Source organism: Phlebotomus argentipes, unplaced genomic scaffold, assembly GCF_947086385.1.
Source record: "Phlebotomus argentipes unplaced genomic scaffold, Phlebotomus argentipes genome assembly scaffold_18, whole genome shotgun sequence".
NCBI lineage: Eukaryota > Metazoa > Arthropoda > Insecta > Diptera > Psychodidae > Phlebotomus > Phlebotomus argentipes.
In genome coordinates, this window is record NW_026776177.1 from 2,727,161 (window position 1) to 2,745,294 (window position 18,134).

At 44.7% G+C, this 18,134-nt stretch overlaps 3 protein-coding genes across 7 annotated transcripts; 2 read left to right on the plus strand and 1 right to left on the minus strand.

Moving 5' to 3' along the window:
• Positions 1-657: 657 nt before the first annotated feature.
• On the plus strand, positions 658-5,918 carry LOC132260983 (tumor protein D52). Of its 4 annotated transcripts, none has more exons than XM_059759438.1 (5): positions 658-847; positions 3,585-3,867; positions 4,256-4,315; positions 5,170-5,320; positions 5,386-5,918. In XM_059759438.1, exons 1-5 carry the CDS (start codon positions 829-831, stop codon positions 5,506-5,508), a joined length of 636 nt encoding a protein of 211 aa, XP_059615421.1. In that variant the 5' UTR covers positions 658-828; the 3' UTR covers positions 5,509-5,918. The 4 variants fall into 4 exon arrangements, with proteins under 4 accessions (XP_059615421.1, XP_059615418.1, XP_059615419.1 ...); XM_059759435.1 differs by lacking the exon at positions 658-847 and adding an exon at positions 2,631-3,515; XM_059759436.1 differs by lacking the exon at positions 658-847 and adding an exon at positions 2,773-3,515 and having other exon boundaries at positions 5,389-5,918.
• On the minus strand, positions 5,605-6,781 carry LOC132260985 (V-type proton ATPase subunit G-like). Its single transcript, XM_059759439.1, has 3 exons — positions 6,577-6,781; positions 6,411-6,511; positions 5,605-6,286 (listed from the first exon to the last, which is right to left on the minus strand). The coding sequence occupies exons 1-3, from the start codon at positions 6,656-6,658 to the stop codon at positions 6,116-6,118; spliced, it is 354 nt and encodes a 117-aa protein (XP_059615422.1). The 5' UTR covers positions 6,659-6,781; the 3' UTR covers positions 5,605-6,115.
• Positions 6,782-6,820: 39 nt separating this feature from the next.
• Positions 6,821-16,656, plus strand: LOC132260982 (PHD finger protein 3). Of its 2 annotated transcripts, none has more exons than XM_059759433.1 (8): positions 6,821-7,273; positions 7,351-7,578; positions 7,644-9,255; positions 9,544-9,721; positions 11,446-11,835; positions 11,922-13,856; positions 13,915-14,119; positions 15,639-16,656. In XM_059759433.1, the coding sequence occupies exons 1-8, from the start codon at positions 7,150-7,152 to the stop codon at positions 16,340-16,342; spliced, it is 5,376 nt and encodes a 1,791-aa protein (XP_059615416.1). In that variant the 5' UTR covers positions 6,821-7,149; the 3' UTR covers positions 16,343-16,656. The 2 variants fall into 2 exon arrangements, with proteins under 2 accessions (XP_059615416.1, XP_059615417.1); XM_059759434.1 differs by having other exon boundaries at positions 7,158-7,206.
• The last annotated feature ends 1,478 nt before the right edge of the window (positions 16,657-18,134 follow it).

Sequence of the window (18,134 nt, forward strand, 5' to 3'; positions counted from 1 at the left end):
CCTGAAACACAAATGAAACATTGCTCAGAGGAAAAGAACAAGAAAAAAAACCATCATGAACAATTTTATGCTCGAAAAGTCACATTTTTAGTCAAAGAAAAGTACTTATATAGTAAACATATACTTAATAGACAAAAGGAAAAAAAGTATATTAAAATGAAAATATTGTAGAAAATGTTACATGAAATTCCACCTTTTTTTCTCTCTTTTTGTGAAAGGCTCAGAAAATGTGAAACATGGCAAGGATATGGATTGAGAAATGGTCGAGAAAACTTGCGTATTGAAAACAGTATCTGTGATTGATGAAAAGCTATGAACCGGCGAAACAGTGGATCAAAAAGTATTGCGTTGAGACATTGCACGTATTTTTTAGCAGCACTTTTCTTCAGAGTCTAACGATTTTAGTCCAAAATATACTTAAATATATATATTCATAGAAATTCAAGTTGAACTAATTCGTAGGTGAGAAACAAAACTAAGCCAATTTAGTGAAAAATCAACTAATAAAGTTACTTGAAAATCAATCTTTGACTTTTTCTCTTCTGGATTTGTGTTTATCTGAGTGTAAAATCAAAGACACAAAATTGAAGTTTCAAATGAGAAACGTTGCCTTTCATTGCCAGCAGAGGTCGTCGCAGTCTCATTGTGAAATGTTGGCAGCCGTGCGCGGACTGGCATGACAGCACTGACTGTTCGGCGAGAAAACTCAAAAGAATAAGAAGAAGAACCTTTTTGGTGAAGTTGCAACGCAGTTAAAAGGCACTTTTCCCCGGAGATTTCTGGAAAAACTAGTGGTGTTTGCTGGTGTAAAGTAGAGCGGATTGCAGGATGGATAAGTCACCGACAGGTGAGTGTGGAAAATTCCGCGGGAATTCGCGGAGTTTTAGGAGATTCGTGGGCCGCCTTGCAGTTCAATAAAGTGCAGGATCGGCTTTATCAAAATGCCCATTTTTCTGATAATGTTTTCCCGTAAAACGTGTGACCCTCGCTATCAGGAGACTTCTCGTGAATTCACTTGATGAATTATAGTGAGATTTGGGTGCAGAAAGTGGGAGAAATGTGGGTTTTGAGGTGGTTTTCAGGAAGGTTAAAGAGGTTTGATTAAGTCACACGATTGCTGTTGTTATTGCGATGAAAATTCCCAGTAATTACTGTCCGGGAGTCATGGGAAGGCCATCCGGTATCCGGAATCTCTGAGAGAGCGTGATTCAGATTGGAAATGGAAGCTGGGAAGCTGGAAAGCTCGTCGAATGTTGGCCATCTGCTCCTGACTCGCGATGAGTCACGGAAGCGGTGATTCTGGCCAGAGAATCCCCATCGAGAGCAGTGCTTTATCGGCGGCGGAGCCGCAATTGGCCATCGGTGAGTCACACCCATACACGCTCAGTCCAGACGCCACGTTCCAAAGGCTGCTTCAGGTGGAAAAGAAGACAGAATGACGGACGAGAAGAGGAAAACAAGAGCCATTGTGTGGCTTCGCAGGCGAGAAAGCAGAGGAATTCACCTTGGAAAAATCTCTTTGGCGATGATTCTGGGAAGTCTTTGGAGATGAGGAGCAAGAGAGAGAGAGAGAGAGAAAAGCAGGTTAAATCCAGGTGTGAAGATTGATTAGCAATTTGAGGAGAAAGACAAGAAACAATCCCGTTACTAGAGATCGACAGGCTCCACCTTATTGGCGATATTTAGCAGACTCTTGAGAAATTCAGCGCTCAGAGTTCAACGAAAAGACACACAGGGCAAGTCAGGCAAATTGCTGATTTCTTGTGCTTTCAGCGTTTAATATTGGTGTAAAAGGCCAAACATTTGAGTCGTTGCAACATTACGGATTTCGTATTTCAGTTTGTAAAAGTTACGAATTTCGGTTGCATCTTTACGCTTTTCATAACTTATATTGACAGCCGTCTGGTGGCGCTAGTGTAAAGTACGAATTAAATACAGATAACGATGAAAAGCGAAATTGAGAGTTTATTTAATACGTAATTCCGTTGTCAGAGTCATTTCCTTGAGACTATTTTTGAACCGCGGCTCTAAGAGTGTTTTTAGGCCAGACGCGGTACAAGAAGCGTATTTTTCCGTGATCTTCCCAAAGTGATCTCAAGAAACTTCCAGTTTTCAGTGACTATCGAGGAGTATTTTCAATGCAAAGGTTGCAAATGCTTTCGAAAATCAGTAAGTTTCTTTGGAAAGAGTCAAAAGATGTCCGGAAACACATAACCTCAATCTGGTAAATTAAGATGAGCACAATAGGACAGAAAAATTCATTCAATTTGTATTTATTAACCAGAAAACATTAATATTTTCGTATAGTTTCTTGATTTTCACATGAATTTTCTGGGTTTTCTTATCTTCACTTGACGAAATATATGAATTGACGTCAGACGTCAGCGTTTGAAGCGTTTCAGATGTCGCAGAAGTCAAATTCCCCACTTTTATAAATGTTATGAATCCATAACTTTGACAGCTTATTTAAAATTGTTATGATAGTAAAGTTCCAACGATTCCTTCGTCAGCCATTCAACCAATTGAATTGTGGCGCATTTTGTATGGTTCGCCGTGTGAAATCCATCGTTGATAAACTTTGAAATGTTCTTCTCATCTCATTGATAAATAATGTAAATACTGGAGTATAGTTTCTCGGCTATCAGAGACAGTTTGAGACTTGGTTTGTGAGTGAGTCATGAAGAGAGGCGAAGGTTGAGGAACCACACGCAATTACTATATTTTTTGTTGGTGGTTTTTTTTATGTGAGTCTTTTCAATGGTTGCTCGTGTGATGATGGAGAAACGAGCAACGCGGGCAAGACGGCACAGAGGCAAAGAGAGCGAGAGAGAGAGGCTCAAGTTGGCACCATTGCTGCAGCTGAAGAAAAGTGCGCGAAAGAGTGGACGTGGAAGAGCGAGAGGGCCGCGAAGAGAGTGCAATTTGCTGGGAGGGCAGCAGCAGAAAGAAGGCGAAGAAATTTTTAGAAACCTGTTGAGCGAGGAACGCGCAGAGAGAGAGTGTGGTCGGGATTGTGCCAGTGGAGCCTGTGCAGGACGCGAGAGCTGTGTGTGTCCAGGGCCAGAGATGAGGCCGTGAGAGAGGCTGTGAAAGTGCTGTGAAGTCTTTGTGTGTTGTGCGAGAGAAAATGGGCGAAGATGATCCACCCAGTTTGGAGTACATTGAGGATCCGTACTTTCCGCGTCTGGCCAACGGCGCCACGCCGTCGCTGGACGAGGTGACGGAGTTCGATCACAGGAGTCTCTTTGGCGACGAGGACACGTGCGAGTGGTCGCGCGAGACTGAACTCTATCTGAGATCACTGACCCTCGACCAGCTGCTCGGGGTGCCTGATGACGAGCTCCAGACCGTCGAGGCGGAGTTCGTGCCCGCGTCCAGGGCCAGGCGGATTCGGTTGCTGACGAAGCGGAAGCTGCGCGATGTGAAAGTGACTTTCATAGACTTCTCAAAGCCCTACTTGGCTCGCATTTCCAGCAATGAGAACTACAAGAAGTTCCTCCACTTTGGCGACGCTGGTTGATTCTTTCAGATTGAGTGTTTTTCTCTCTGTTTTCTATCTTTGTGTTTCTTGTCTCTCTTTGCAGACAACTCGGCGAAGCTGTCCGATGTATCTCCCGGATCTGTGGGATCTGCCGTTGATGTAGTGGACGAGCTGGCGGGCTTGTCGCTGGAGGAGCAGGAGCGCCAGAAGGCGGAGTGGAGCCAGGAGCTGTCGCGCGTGGAGGAGGAGATCACGACGCTGCGGACGGTGCTGGCGTCCAAGGTGCGTCACTCCAGTGAGCTGAAGAGGAAGCTGGGCATCACAGTGTGGAAGGAGATCACCGATGACATGAATCAGGGCATTAAGAATGTCAAGGAGAGCAACGTGTAAGTCCTCAAGTCGCTCGATTTGATGGTTTGTTCATTGAAAAAGTGTCCTAAATACCGCGACTTTGTCAATTTCAATGCCTTCAATGCCTTCAATGACTTCAATGGGTGATTAATTTTGCCCAGTGAAATGTTATCATGGCTGAAAAAACTCTTTCTTTCTCTCCGCGATAGTAAAACTCACACACGAGACAATGAATTAACCATTAAATGCACTTTGCATAGACTTTAGAAGCATAGTTTGCACTTTACGGTGATGGTTTTTATATGTTTATCTCTATCGCTTATCCGTATTTTTATTTCTTCTGTTTGCATTGGTCTTTCTTTTGTCATTTCTCCTTAAAATCCACCCCCAAAACACTGCCATTTGGTCTGTGGAATTGCTCAGATATCAAACGGTCGAGGAGAAGGTGGGAAATTTCACTAAAGCCGTCCAGGATGCGCCAATGTAAGTATTGTAGATTTCTTAGCTTCTGTTTTTAGCTGCTTCTGTTCTGTAGAATTTAGAGAAATTGCTTGGAAATTGCAAGGGTTACTCAAGTGGGAGAAAAGTTGTTTTTTTCATTCACCAAAATTCCTTTCCATTCCAATCAATTCTTCGAAATATTCTTTTTATCCTTCTGAAACTTATTCGAAATTGTTTTTTCGAAATCGTCTAGTTAGAGAGATATGAAGAAATTCCAGCGCAAATCTTCATTATAAGAGAATTTCGCACAAGATCGTAAAGTGTCGCGGGTTCGATTCTTCTTCAGTTGTGATTTTTTTACAACTCTTTTTCACTCCTCTTGCCTTTTACCTGTATTTTGCTTCATCTTATACTTTTTTAATCGGCATTTTTCCCTCAATTTCTCCAAGAGTTTTTTCTAATAACCCAATTTGATGCTCGGAATTGCTTTTCTTACACTAATTTTTTACTACAAAATTCTTTTTAACGCTTTAATGGTTATTCTGAGGCTTGAAACTATTCTAAATGTTGTAAAAATGTTAGAAAAACTTTGAAACTCTTTAGGAAATCATAGAGAGAGTGTTAAAATGGAAGGAAAATTGCGTGAAAATGCGATTTTAGTATAAAATTCAGTATTCCCACTAGAAAACGGGATATTTTCAACATATTCCGCGTATTTCTTGGGTTTTTCATGTTTAATTTAATCAATTCTTGTCATTCCCGTCCATTCTTCCATTCCGTCATATTTCGGACTGAAGTGGTTTTCATTCTTCGCTTGAGAAACCCTTGGGAAATTGTCTTCTTTCCCTCTGATTTGCTTCTAATTCGTGTCTCTTATTGGGGGGGTGTTTTTGCAGCTATCAGAAGACCGAAAATGTCTTCAAGTCAACAGCTGAGAAGACATCTTCACTCTTCGGTGGTCTTTCGACGAAAATCAGTCAAATGAAGAACTCAGAGTCCTTCAAGTCCTTCGAAGAGCGCGTTGGCTCAGCCTATGAGAATGTCAAGGTATGAAATATCTGAGAAAAAGTGTTTTGATTGATTTCTAACGCTGTGTTTTCTGTCCTTTCAAGCAGACGAAAGTCTCCAACAGTCGTTCCAATAGCGTCCATAGTTTTAGTGACTATCATGAGGATTCGAGAACTTCCACGGCTCCACAATCGCCCACCATTCCGGAGGAGAAGCCCCTCAAATAGAGAAGCGGTGAATCAGGCACTAAAACACAGCATCTATTTTCCTATACGTCCTGACCAGATGAAGAATATCGCGCGCGAGAGAGAGAAAATCCACTGTTGAACATTGAACCATTTATTGAACGAATCTTTTCTTTCCAATTTGATTTGTCGACACACGAATTAATTGAATGTGCACACAGAGAACGTATATATATATACCTAATTGTCTTTAACAAGAGAAAAATATATTGTGCCTAAATGGTGAATCTACGAGCGTAGACGTTGTGTGTGTGTGTGTGTGTGGAGGAATAAGAAAAAAAACAACTAAGATTTACGATGGGAGAGAAAAGCTCTATCTTACAATTTTTTTTTCAATTATATACGGCAATTGCAGATTTATATAATGGCTAAAATAAATGTTTTAAATCAATTTACATATGCAACACACGTCTGGCGACGCGTGAACCTTGAGATTCTCGAAAAGTCTCCCGGAGCTCAGCAACATAAATTCTTATTGCCATGGACAAATTTTAAACGGCGCCTTTTACTGCCTTTGGCTTGGATTTTCTTTACATGTCATGAGAATTTTGCCTAGAATGACGGCATGGCGATGGGGCGGAGCCCCTTCTTACTTCATCTGGAAATTCCGGTGGATCTCCGGCTTGATGTCATAGACGAGATCGAGGAGTTCCTGCACAACCACATCCTTGTTGGACACCAGCATTCGATTCATCTCCTCAATCTTCACCTTCGTGTCGCTGTCGATCTTCGCGGCGACGCCCTCGCGGGACCCCATGTACTGCAAATAGTGTCATTGAGAGAGAAAAGTAGAGCGCAAATCGAGTTTTTTCCCCCATCAAGATGTCCTCAGTTTTGCCCCCAAAATGCCCCACTTTTCCCTATGCGCACACTTGCTTGCCTACCTTGGCTTCGAACTCCTTGAACTGACGATCCCTCTCCTGGCGGTACTTCTCAATCTCATCCTGAGCCTCCTCCTTGGCCTTCCTCAGGCGCACAGCCTTCCCTGGAACGTGGAAGAAATGTCAGCTGTGGAAAACCTTGGAAGCGAACTCTTCGCTGTAAACTCACGTTTTCTCGCCTCGGCCACCTTCTCAGCCGCCCTCTTTTCCGCTGCCAGCAGCTGCTGAATTCCCTGCGTTTGACTTGCCATCGCAACACCTCACCAGCTCTGTCCGTGTGCTCGAGAAATGTGGCTGAAAGGCTGGACGATGGAGATGAAGAAGCGAGCAAATTCGATCGGAAAACAAGGCGTGACGTCACGAGCAGTGCTGCCAACGGTTGCGAGTCAAAGTTGCGGGAATCGATCGGTTTTCCGCATTTGGCATCATGGCCGCTCAGCGCTTCAAATAGCACAATGCTGGAGAAAAAGTACTTTTCCACCGTGTAATAGCGCCCCGCTGACCGCGTGAGTGTGTACAAAGTGTGACCCGCGTGCTGGTGAATAGATTGCAAGTGGATTTTCGGGGTGGGCGTTGTGGTGTGACGGTGGAAAAGTGGTGAGAAGTTGGCGTGTGACATTTTCCCTGGTGTGGCCTTCTCGCGCGCGCGTCGTTTTTCCCCCGGACGGGTGAGTCTCCCGGACACGGTTTTGGCTGTTTGTGCGCGTCCGGGACTGTAAAATGACGCCAAGCTCTGTTGACAATGTCGAATTCGGTATTTACGGACTTCACGGCACAAAATAGGATTGACAACAGCTTGGTAATTGTTATGAATAAGGATGGAAGCGTTGTGTCCGTAGATCCAACAGCTCTTCGCAGTTATTTGAGTAAAATTCACTCCAAACAAACGATAAAGTGCCTCCGGAGCCGCCTAACTGACGCCGTGTGCTTGGAATTATTGCAGAAAATGAGTCTGGAAACACATCCGTGAGCGTCGTTCGAGTGACATCGCCAACGCCGAGTCTGAAGGAGGAGCTGGAGCGGGAGGAGCAGCAGCTGGACAAGGCCGGGGATGATATGGACATTGAGGCCACACGGAATGATGCAGACGAGGAAGCACCACATGTTAGGGTTACAGTTGAAGACTTTTATCCGCCGGATGAAGCCAAGAAGCTCGCTTCTGAAATCCTCCGTGAGTCTCTACAGCTTTTCTTTAGGCCATAAAATGTGATATGATGTTCTCTGGGCTGTTTTCAGAGTATGCTGGCATGAGTTCCCATTTACTGCTGGACATTGACAATGAAGAACGCGTTAAGAGCATCCACAATGATCACTGCTACACGCCGCTGACTTCGCCGAGTCAGAGACACCCGGCCAGTCGCTCGCAGACGCCCACAGTCGCCCAGCCGGCCAAGGAGGTGAAGAGGAGCGTGGAGAGTGCGCCAGCGGAGCCTCGCAAGCCGGCAGCAGCCAAGGAGGAGTCCGAGGGCGAGAAGTCCGATGCCACAGAGTCAACGGAGAGTGACAGTGAATTCAGTGTGAGTGAGAGTGAGAACGATCGGGACAGTGATCTGGACTATACGGTGAATGATCGTGTGTCGCGTCGGGCGCCGAAGAAGATCCGCGGTCAGGGGAATAATAAGGCGAATCAGAGCGCGCGGAGTCGCGGCGTCGCGCGGAAGCGGCAGAGCATTGAGGAGAGTGGCGGTGAGGAGGAGGAGGGCAAGGACGATAGTGGGAAGAAGAAGGCCAAGCCGAGGCCTGTCAAGGCGTCGCCGGTGAAGGTGAAGAAGAGGGAAGAGGAGCCGCCGAAGGCAGTTGTTGTTGAGCCGGTGAAGTCGCCAGTTGTGCAGTTGCTGGTGAAGAAGGAGAAGAAGCCGCCGGCGCATGTGGAGGCTCTCTTCACGGACATGACGTCGCTCTTCTCTGCGCCTGACATTATCAAGAAGGTATCGGCGGAGGTGACGAAGCAGGAGCCGCCGCCGCTCGTGTACGCCAAGACGTACGCGCAGAAGAAGGACACTGCCCTGGAGACGGACAGGGATCAGCTGGAGTTGATTGATTCGATTGTGAAGCAGGAGCTGGAGAAGACGCAGATTGACGGCGGGAGTCAACAGATGGCGGAGGATATTCCGAGTATTGTGAAGATGCTGGAGAATCCGGAGACGACAATTGATCCGCAGCTGCTGAATGATGTGATTGGGCTGAATAGTGCCCAAGTGGCCACCAGCAGTGCTGCGGCGCAGTCCACGACGGCGACCACGACGGATCTGGACCTGCTGGCCGGCCTCACGTCTGAGGATGGGCTTCCGGAGGATTTGCTGCAGCACGTGGCGGAGTTGGTGGAGAACAAGAATCTGCAGGAGGTGATAGACAAGCAGGTGTTGTGCGTGCAGACCTCCTTGGCCACCACCTCCATGTCCGCCGTGTCCACGCCGACGCTCACGAGCACACCAAAGACCGAGGAGCGCGAGAGTCCGTTCGTGAAGCTGGCCAAGCAGAAGCAGATGGCCAAGGAGGCGGCCGCCAGCATCATGTCGGTGAATCGCAAGGAGCCCATCACGATTGTGCGGAGCGACGGGCGAGTGATCACGCTGCCGCCCATTGAGGCGCCCACGACGAGGGGCGCCAAGAGGCGCGCCCAGAGCTCAGCGTCCACGCCCAACACATCCGTGGCGTCCTCGCCGACGTCCACGCCGCAGCACAAGCCGAGGGAGGCGGAAGTGCTGCCGGCGGTGAAGAAGATCGTGTCGAAGGAGGCTTCGTCCAAGTCCAACAGTCGCAGGACTTCAGCGACGCCTTCGGTGGCGGAATCCGAGGACAACATGGACTCTGACGCCAGCTGGAACTCTGAGGATGACCCGGATAGGTGAGTGGATTGTTTCCTTGGTCTCTGTGACACTCAATAAATCGTCTTGAATATTATCCTCCAGATGGGACAAGAGAGGGACAAGAGGAAGAAGACTGACGTGATTTTTATTAATTGTTTCTATTGTCATGTTATGATTTTATTACCAATAAAGCCACTGAGTTTTCGTTTTGATTGGAAATACTTTGATCACTTTCACGCTTGTCTTGTTGATCATCTCGTCTTGGAACATCTCAGTCAAGTTGATTAGTCAATTTCTCACACTGTTTGTCGTCTCTTTTCTTGCAGATTGTGGTGCATTTGCAAGCAGCCGCACAACAATCGCTTCATGATCTGCTGCGACTCGTGCGAGGATTGGTTCCACGGCAAGTGCGTGAACATCACGAAGGCGATGGGGCAGCAGATGGAGGAGCAGGGAATTGAGTGGCGGTGTCCGAATTGCCTGAAGAAGAGCGGCCCAGCCAAGGTTTGTCTTTGACTTCCATCTAAAAAGCTCTCGCGCAACACCAGAAACACCCTCAGTATCTTATCGCTGAAGTCTCTGCAGCTTCGCATACGATAAGTTTTCTCTCTTTTTTGGCACTTTGCCGCGACAGTGATTGCAGAAATTCACATTTCGACGGGTGAAAGGAAAACTGTGAAAAGCCAAAAACGCCATTTTTCCGGCAAAGTTAGTGCAAATTTAGCTGCGAAATTTGCTAAATTTACCTCAAAACGCCTTCAAATCATCCGTTAAAGTGCAAATATTGTTCTGTATTTTTATTTTGTGAAAATTTCAGATGATTTTTTGGTATTTATCGGAATTTTTAACTAAAATATGACAAAATAATTAGAAAATCCGAAAATATTACTTTTCAAAGTCGATTTTATCCAAACAAAATTAAAAAATCAACTTTTCTTTGCAGTTTTCAAGTGAATAAATTTAAAAGATATGAAAAATATTCATTCAAAGTCTAAAAAACATTTAAAGAAGATTCTGAAAACCTGTAATTATTTTCTGAAAAGGCTTTTTATGCGTTTGATTGCAATTTTGAGACATTTTGAACAGTGAATATTCGACTTTTCATTCAGAAAACATGACAATTTTTTCATTTGTGCTTTTTAGAAGAACAAATAAGACGAAAACTATGATAAATCGATTTTCCATAGTTTTCAATTCACCCTTCGATTTATTTGTATATTTTGTGGGCTTTTCCGTCTTGTCCTGCTGAAGGTGTTTCTGAGAAGAAGAGAGAGAAAGAGAGAGAGAGAGAGAAAAAGGGGGAAATTGAGAGTGATGTGAAGTGAAATAGAGAAGATTATGTTTACCCAGAAATATTCACATTAGTAATGCCAAAGTGACTTCGCCGGATGGACGTTTGTGTGATAAGAAAAGCCATCTGTTTTTCTCACACGAGCCGGCGAAGTAATTTTGTGTGGCTAAAAAGAAGAAAGAAGCAAACAATTGTAAATTTAAGTAGTTTAATTCGAGTAAAGTAAACAAAAACTAGTTGGAGAAACATTATTATGCACAATATTCCAAATACTTTCTCAAACTGAAATCACTGAAATAGTGTGTTTGATAATGTTTCTCGAAAATTGTATTGTGTAATCTACTAACACAACAGATAACAAGATTTCCAGAAGAAGGAGAAGAAAGAAAGAAAGTTAGGAACAAAATTGTCTCTGAGAAAAATACTTGTATTGTATTGTAAGATATTGTTCTCAAGCATGTTTAAACGTCTCAATTGTGATATTAATCATAACTAAAAACTATAATAATAATAGTAATTTAACTGATATTATGATAACTATTAAATCATGAGAGAGAGAGAGAGAGAGAGAGAGAAAGTGAGACGGAGAAGAGAGAAAATGCAAATTTATTTAAACAAAAATAATAGATACTGAAAAAAATTTGCAAAATAAAGAAGATTTCTTTCATGTGCTGGAAAAAGGCAAAAAAAACATGGAATTTTCAATTCCTTTCTGTTTGGTAAAACCAAAAAACAAACAAAAAACAGTCGAACCTCTCAAGAATTATTTGTTGTGTTGGTATAAATTCAGCATTTTCGTCCTAAGTTTTCTCCCACTCATATTTTTCTCTCTTTCTTTCTCACATAATATCAATTATTTTTCCGTTCTGTTGCTCTCTTCCTTTAATTTACCATCGTTTTTTTTTTCTCTCTTTGCTTTTTTGCCCGGCGTCCGCAGAAGGGCGCGCCGGCGGACGATGCCTCAGCCGCACAGTCGCCCTCGTCGTCCGGCGGTGGATTGTTGAGTTGCATTGTGTGCAAGAAGGCGGCACGACTCAATTCCATCTACTGCAGTGATGATTGCATTCGCAAGCACGCCATGGTCACCACGAAGATCACAACAACCAAGGAGACGACGCCGGCCAAGGCGCCGCCCGGGGCGCCGACGACGAAGAAGGTTGGCGTGCTGAAGAACAAATTCGATCGGGTGATTGTGTACAACAAATTGACTGGCAAGTGTCTGAGCGGTGAATCGGCGCCGACGCTCACGAACCTCAAGCACTGGCTGTCGGAGAATCCCAACTATGAAGTCGTGCAGCCGGGCAGTGCTCTTGGGCAGGCATTTAAGGTAATCCTCCGATGTCAGAAAAGGGATTTCTGAGTCCAAATCACATGATAGATTGATTTATATGCTGTGTTTCTCTTGTTCTTCAGGCAAAACAGGCGCAATTGGCCAGCATTTCCAAGCAAATGGCTCTCAAGAGGCAACAACAGCAAGTGGAGAAGGAGATTCCGGCGAAGGATAAAGTGCAGGGACAGTTGAAAGTGACACAAAAAGGTCAAGTTGTCGTGATGCATCCGAGTGGAAAGGTGACAGCGAAGCCGGTGAAGCAACCACAGCCCTCAACATCAGCCTCATCATCATCGGCGTCTTCATCTGGACAGAAAGCGACGATGCTGAAGCAACAGACTTTACCCGTGGTGAAGACGAAGAGATCTCCGAGTTCTGGTGAGCAGAAGGTGACGCGAGGAGAGCCGGAGCCAATCAGGGTGAATGTGAGGCGAACACTGAAGGAACAATTGACCAGCAGAATAGCTGATACGCCTGATGTTCAGGGTAAATTGACAGCTGAAGAAGTGGCGAAATTTGCCACAGAAGTTGAGTATGAAATGTTCACGCTATTCAGTAAGGACACAGGAACGAAGTATCGAGCGAAATATCGTTCGCTGATGTTCAATATAAAAGACAGGAAGAATATGTCGCTGTTGGAGAAGATTTGTGAGAAGATGATTCTGCCCAGTCAACTTGTCCGGATGGCGCCGGAGGAGTTGGCGAGTCAGGAGTTGGCACAGTGGCGTGAGAATGAGAACAAACATCAGTTGGAGATGATTAAGAAGTCAGAGTTGGATTTGCTGGCGTGCGCGAAGAATTACGTGCTGAAGACGCACAAGGGTGAGGAGGTGATTGAGAGTAGAATCAGCGAGCGTGTGACGCTGGATCCTTCCATTGCTGTGGAGGATGTTGTGTCAGTGCTGAACAATTCCACTGTGACGAGCAGCAGTGAGCAGGCGGGCGGAGCCAAAGACAAGGCGTCGGGCAGGGGTGAGAAGGGAAAGGATGTGGTGAGCAGCAGCAAGAGTGGTCACTCCAGCAAGAGCAAGAAGCGCAGCAGGAGCAGAGATCGTCATGATTCGCGCAGTAACAAATCGTCGAAGCATAAGCGGAAACGCAGTCGAGATCGACGCAGTCGGAGCAGAGAGAAGGAGGATCGTCACAGGGATGGCAAGAAGGGGAGCAGAGATAGCAGGGATCGCGACAGGAAGGGTGTGTCGTCCAGCACGAAGAAGGAAGTGAAGCCGACGATGGTGAAGGAGGTGAAGACGACAGGAAGTGAGCGAAAGGAGGAGAGTTTCAATTTCAATCTCATCGATAAGATTCTCAAGGCATCGGAGATTATTGAGAAGCAGCCGACATTCACGGAGGAGAAGATCAATGAGGAACAGCAGCAGCAGCAGCAGCTGGTGAAGGATGTGCCGAAGGAGAGTAAGATTCCTGAGCCACCGAAGAAGTCAATGAGTGTGGAGAGTGATCAGGAGCCATCTAGTACCATCACAATTCCCACGCCACCAGAGACGGCATTTGAGGAGGAGGCGTCGGAATACGAAACGCCGCCCAGCGTCTGGACGGGCAGCATTAATATGGTGGATGTGGCGACATTCCAGATCTCGGCGTTCAGCGTGAGTGGCGAATGTGAGCCGGTGGGCAAGGAATTGCCGGCAGCGCTGGACATTGTGGGCAGAATCAGTCCTGAGACGGTGTGGGAGTACATCAGTAAGATCAAGAAGAGTGGCAACAAGGAGATACTCATCATGCAGTTCAAGGCTGAGACGGAGTCTGAGCAGGCAAAGTACTTTGCTCTCTACTCCTATCTCGACTCCCGGAAGCGTCTGGGCGTGGTGAAGACAGCTTCCACGTCAATCAAGGACTTCTACATCTCACCATTGGCCGCTCACAAGTCCCTGCCGACTGTGCTGTTGCCAATTAAGGGCATTGGCTTTGAGGATAATCGTCCTGACCTTCTTCTGGGCATCATTGTGATGATCAAGACGGGCGTGAAGAGAATCGCCACAACTCAAGTGTCCTCAAAGGTGAGTTTGTGGATGAAATTTCTGTGCACATTTGCTGAACTGTTTTGTGTCTTTTCAGCACACGAAGAGGATCGGCGGATTGTCGAAAGTGACAACGGCGTCCAGCGATGGCAACACACCGCCCACAAGTCCCAATCAGTCGACTGTTATCAAGAACAAGAGTCTGCATGAGTCACGGAAGAAATTGATGATGATTATGCCGAAGCAGAGTGTTAAGGACAAGGCTTCAGTGAAAGCGGCAAAAAGCACAGTTGTCCCTCAAGGTATGTTATCTAGTATTTGCATTGAGAGAACAATTTCCTCGCGATAACGCATCAAGGAAAGTCCTCGAATTATTTTATATATAGCATGAGAAAGTTGATTTGATTGTGAGTCCGTGAAATTTTGCGTTGAAGATTTTAATAAGCGGAGAAGTTGTGTAATTTTTGTCTGTGTGGTGAAAAGAAGAGTGAAAATTGTGATTCACCGCATTAGCATTTTCTCGCACATAATATCTAGTTTTGTAGGTCACAAAGAGGGGCGGGAGAAAGAGTGAAAAAGTTGTTAATTGCAAAATTTGCATTTCAAGGATTTGTCTGATTTTTTTTTCACCTCAAACTTGTGGCTTTTTTAATGTGTTCCTCTATGTTTTCCAAATAGGGGAAGAATGGAGTCAGCGTAAGAGTATTTTTTTCTTAATTTTTGAATCTCTCTAAGCGGTCGTTGCAACTTTAATTTCCTGACATTTTAAATAAGCTGTCAAAGTTGTAAAGTTGGAAAACTGCGTTGTAAGATTACGATTCATAACATTTACGAAAGTATAGGGTATTTATCTTCTGCAAGTCCTGAAACGTTTCAAACGTTGATGTCTGAAGACAATTGATAGATTTCGTCGCGTGAAGTTAAGAAAAACCGGAAAATTCGCGTGAAAATTAAGGAATTTGACAATAATGACGTTTTCAGATTGATTAGTACAAATTTATCTTGTCATTTGTACACAATTCAATGCACCAGATTGAGGTTATGTGTTTCCGGACATCTTTCAACTTATTAGAAGAAGAAACTTATTGATTTCTGAAAACATTTACAACTCCTAACATTGAAAATATTTCTCGGTAATGAACGAAAACTCATGGAAGTTCCTTGAGATTAGTTTGGGAAGATCATTTTCTTACATCAGGGAGCAGAAACCGGGTGGAAGTTGGAATATTCTGGCCTAAAAACACTCTTAGAATCGCCGCTGAAAAGTAGTCAAAATATGACAAAATATGACTTTTTGACACAGGAATTTCATACTAAACTAACTCCACATTAAGACTTTCATCGTCATCTGTATTTAATTTGTACTTTAACACTAACGCCACCGCACGGCTGTCAATAAAAGCTATGAAAAGTGTAAAGTTGCAACTGAAATTCGTAACTTGTACGAATTGAAATACGAAATCTGTAATGTTGCAACGACCAATGAATTATTGTTTGAAAGGTTCTTAATTGGAATCTCCTCGAATTAGGGATTGAATTTAAGAAATTAGTCCAAATTGGCCCCACTTTCCTCTATTTCTGTTTGTGTTCTTAATTAATATATCTGACGGACAATTTTTGAACATATTTTTATGAGTTATAATTAATCCACAATGGTGATTTATGAGGGACGTTTTGCATTTGAATATTCACGAGAAAACGCCTACGAATGGCGGCGTTTATTTGTTTTGGCCGAAGAATTTTATATATACAGGAAATTGGCGGTGTGAATTTGAATACTGGACTCATTATGGTTGTTTGTTTGCTTTGCTCACGTTGCAGAATCAAATCCTGACGATGATGAGCCTTACTCTCCTGGCGGGAGTGACGAGGAGATTCCCGTGATTCCGCCTGTCGCGTCAGCGGTCATGAATACTCTCGATGCCGATGATATTCAGCGGAAGATGGAAGAGTTGAATCGCCAGATTGGGGCGAAGAAGATGGAAATTGCGGGGATTCTGAATAAGGGACAGGATGCTGTGGATGAACCCTATTCACCATCGAGACCCGTCACTCCGCCGGGCATTTCCGCCATTCCCGCTGCCATTCCTTCGCTCGCCAACATCTCCATTCCATCCAATCTGTCGGAGATACTAGCGAGCATAAAGAATGTCTCGGGCAGTGGAGGAGCGCCTCTGGTGACTGCGACGTCCGTCGCTGGCGCTCCTGCTGCGCTGGAGGCTGAGGATGATGAGGAGTATACGCCGATGGCGACGTCAAGTGCAGCGGCGGCGTCTTATCAGGCGGTGGATTACAAGCCAGCCGGATGCAAGTCTGTGGACAATTCGGGGCCCAGCAAACTGGCTCAGTTGAGTGAAGAGGAATTGCTGAGCATGGTTCCCGACGATGCCATTCTGGAGGACATCAAGGCGTCCAAGGCGGAAGAGGTGGAAGAGCCTAAGGAGGAGTATGAACCAGCAAGCAAAAAGGCCAAATCATCTGAACCTCCGCCGCCTGGACTTGAGGATGAATATGAGCCAATGTGAGAAGGTAAAGAGAAGCGATTTCTTTTTTCTACATTAACACAGAGAGAGCGAGAGCGAGAGAGAGTTTTAAGTGTATAAGAACTGCAATTTGCCCTTATTTCTTCATTGTAGTTCCTAGCTAAAAAAAGAAAATATGCTATTATATACTTTGAATTTAATTAGAGCAAGAGATTTTAGTCTTATCATATTGGTAAAATGCGATAGAGGAAGTTTTAGTGAGAATTATATTACTATGATTGGAAGTGCGTCGAAAAGGTGAAACAAAATGATTAATTCTACATTATAAACTAATAATAAAATGAACAATGTACTGATGCAAGAGTTGTGCTCCTTATTAAGCCACCACCCCCTTTTGTCGCCTGGCCGGCCAATGGTTGAGCCGAGAGTGGAAAAAAAGCGGCGGCGGCAAAGAGTTTAATGGGGAAAAAAAGTGAATGTGGCCGATTAGAACTCGTTTTGCCGTTGAAATCGCGCAACACAAAAGACTCTCCTCAGCAATGCAAAGGCGCAAAGTTCCTGGTTTGGAGAACCCCGAGCAATATCAATCAATGTGTTTGATGTCTCTAATCCGGGTTTGTTCGCCCGGCCGAGCAGGCGGCGTCAGAGTTGATGAGAAGTCTAGTAAAAGTCTGCAAAAGCTCTTGCGCCGCGTGGCGATCAACTCTGATGTGTGAGCGCATTGTTTGACCATCGAGTGTCGTGTTTATCCGTGATCGTGAATTGCCCGGGCGCCACCTTGAACTGCCGATGACACACACGCAAGCGCTGCTCAACCTTGGATCTCTGGGCAATTTGCTGTGTGGAGAGAAAAAAATGCCCAGCGAAAGGACGTGGGAAACCCTCTGAGCGGGTTTTTTTTTCTACTCGTTCGGGGCGAAGAATCCCCCCAGAAAAAACAGAGCTTTCTCGAGAGAGAAAGACATCATTTGAACTTGAGACGCGCGAGAAACCATTGAAAAAAAAAGCATTTGTATCTTGCAAAATGTTTTAACACTCTCGACCTTAAGACTATTGCTCAATGTTGATCAGCATAAAAGAGTTTTTGTATCAACTTGCTCTCTGTGGTCAATATATTTATTTAATTATGTGTGATCGATTAAAAATGCCCCCTCAAGGCGGTGCGCGACATGAGAGTTTTCAGAAGAGAGACAAGAGACGCTTTCGTGCACTTCCTTGCCCAAGGGCACACGCCTCACGCCAATCCACACACGCTCGATTGATTAGAATTCTCTCTGGCTCTTCCGGCTGGACCTTGGATTAGGCACATTTCCGGCCTCCAACTGACAGGATTTTACAGATTCCTCGCGTCTCGCGATTGTCATGTGTGAGATTTATTGGAATCCAGCTGTTCAATCTCGTGATCTTGCGGCCCATTCAGTGGCGTAGTGAATGTGGTCAATTGCTGACAAATCGCTCTTTTGTGGTTTCCTTCGGATATTCGTCTTGAAACTCAAGAACACACACGATGAAATTGTCGCTAAGCTGAATTGAGGGAAATGTGGATCAATTCCCAGTCAAACACAGCCAAATGTTAAACTTTGAATCCCCTTAAAATCACTGTTTTAGAGTTTTAAGCAATTCCACAATGTGTAAGAGAGGAAAAACGTTGAAATTCAAGTAAAGAATTAGTAAAATCGTGATAAGAAGAATTTTCTGCAATAATTTTTCATGATCTTGATTGAAAATCAGAGAGCATTTCCAGTCAAACACATGAATGTTAAACTTTAACACACTTTTGTATTCCCAGTAAAACAGTGTGTTAGTGTTAGGGAGTTTTACGCGATTCCACATT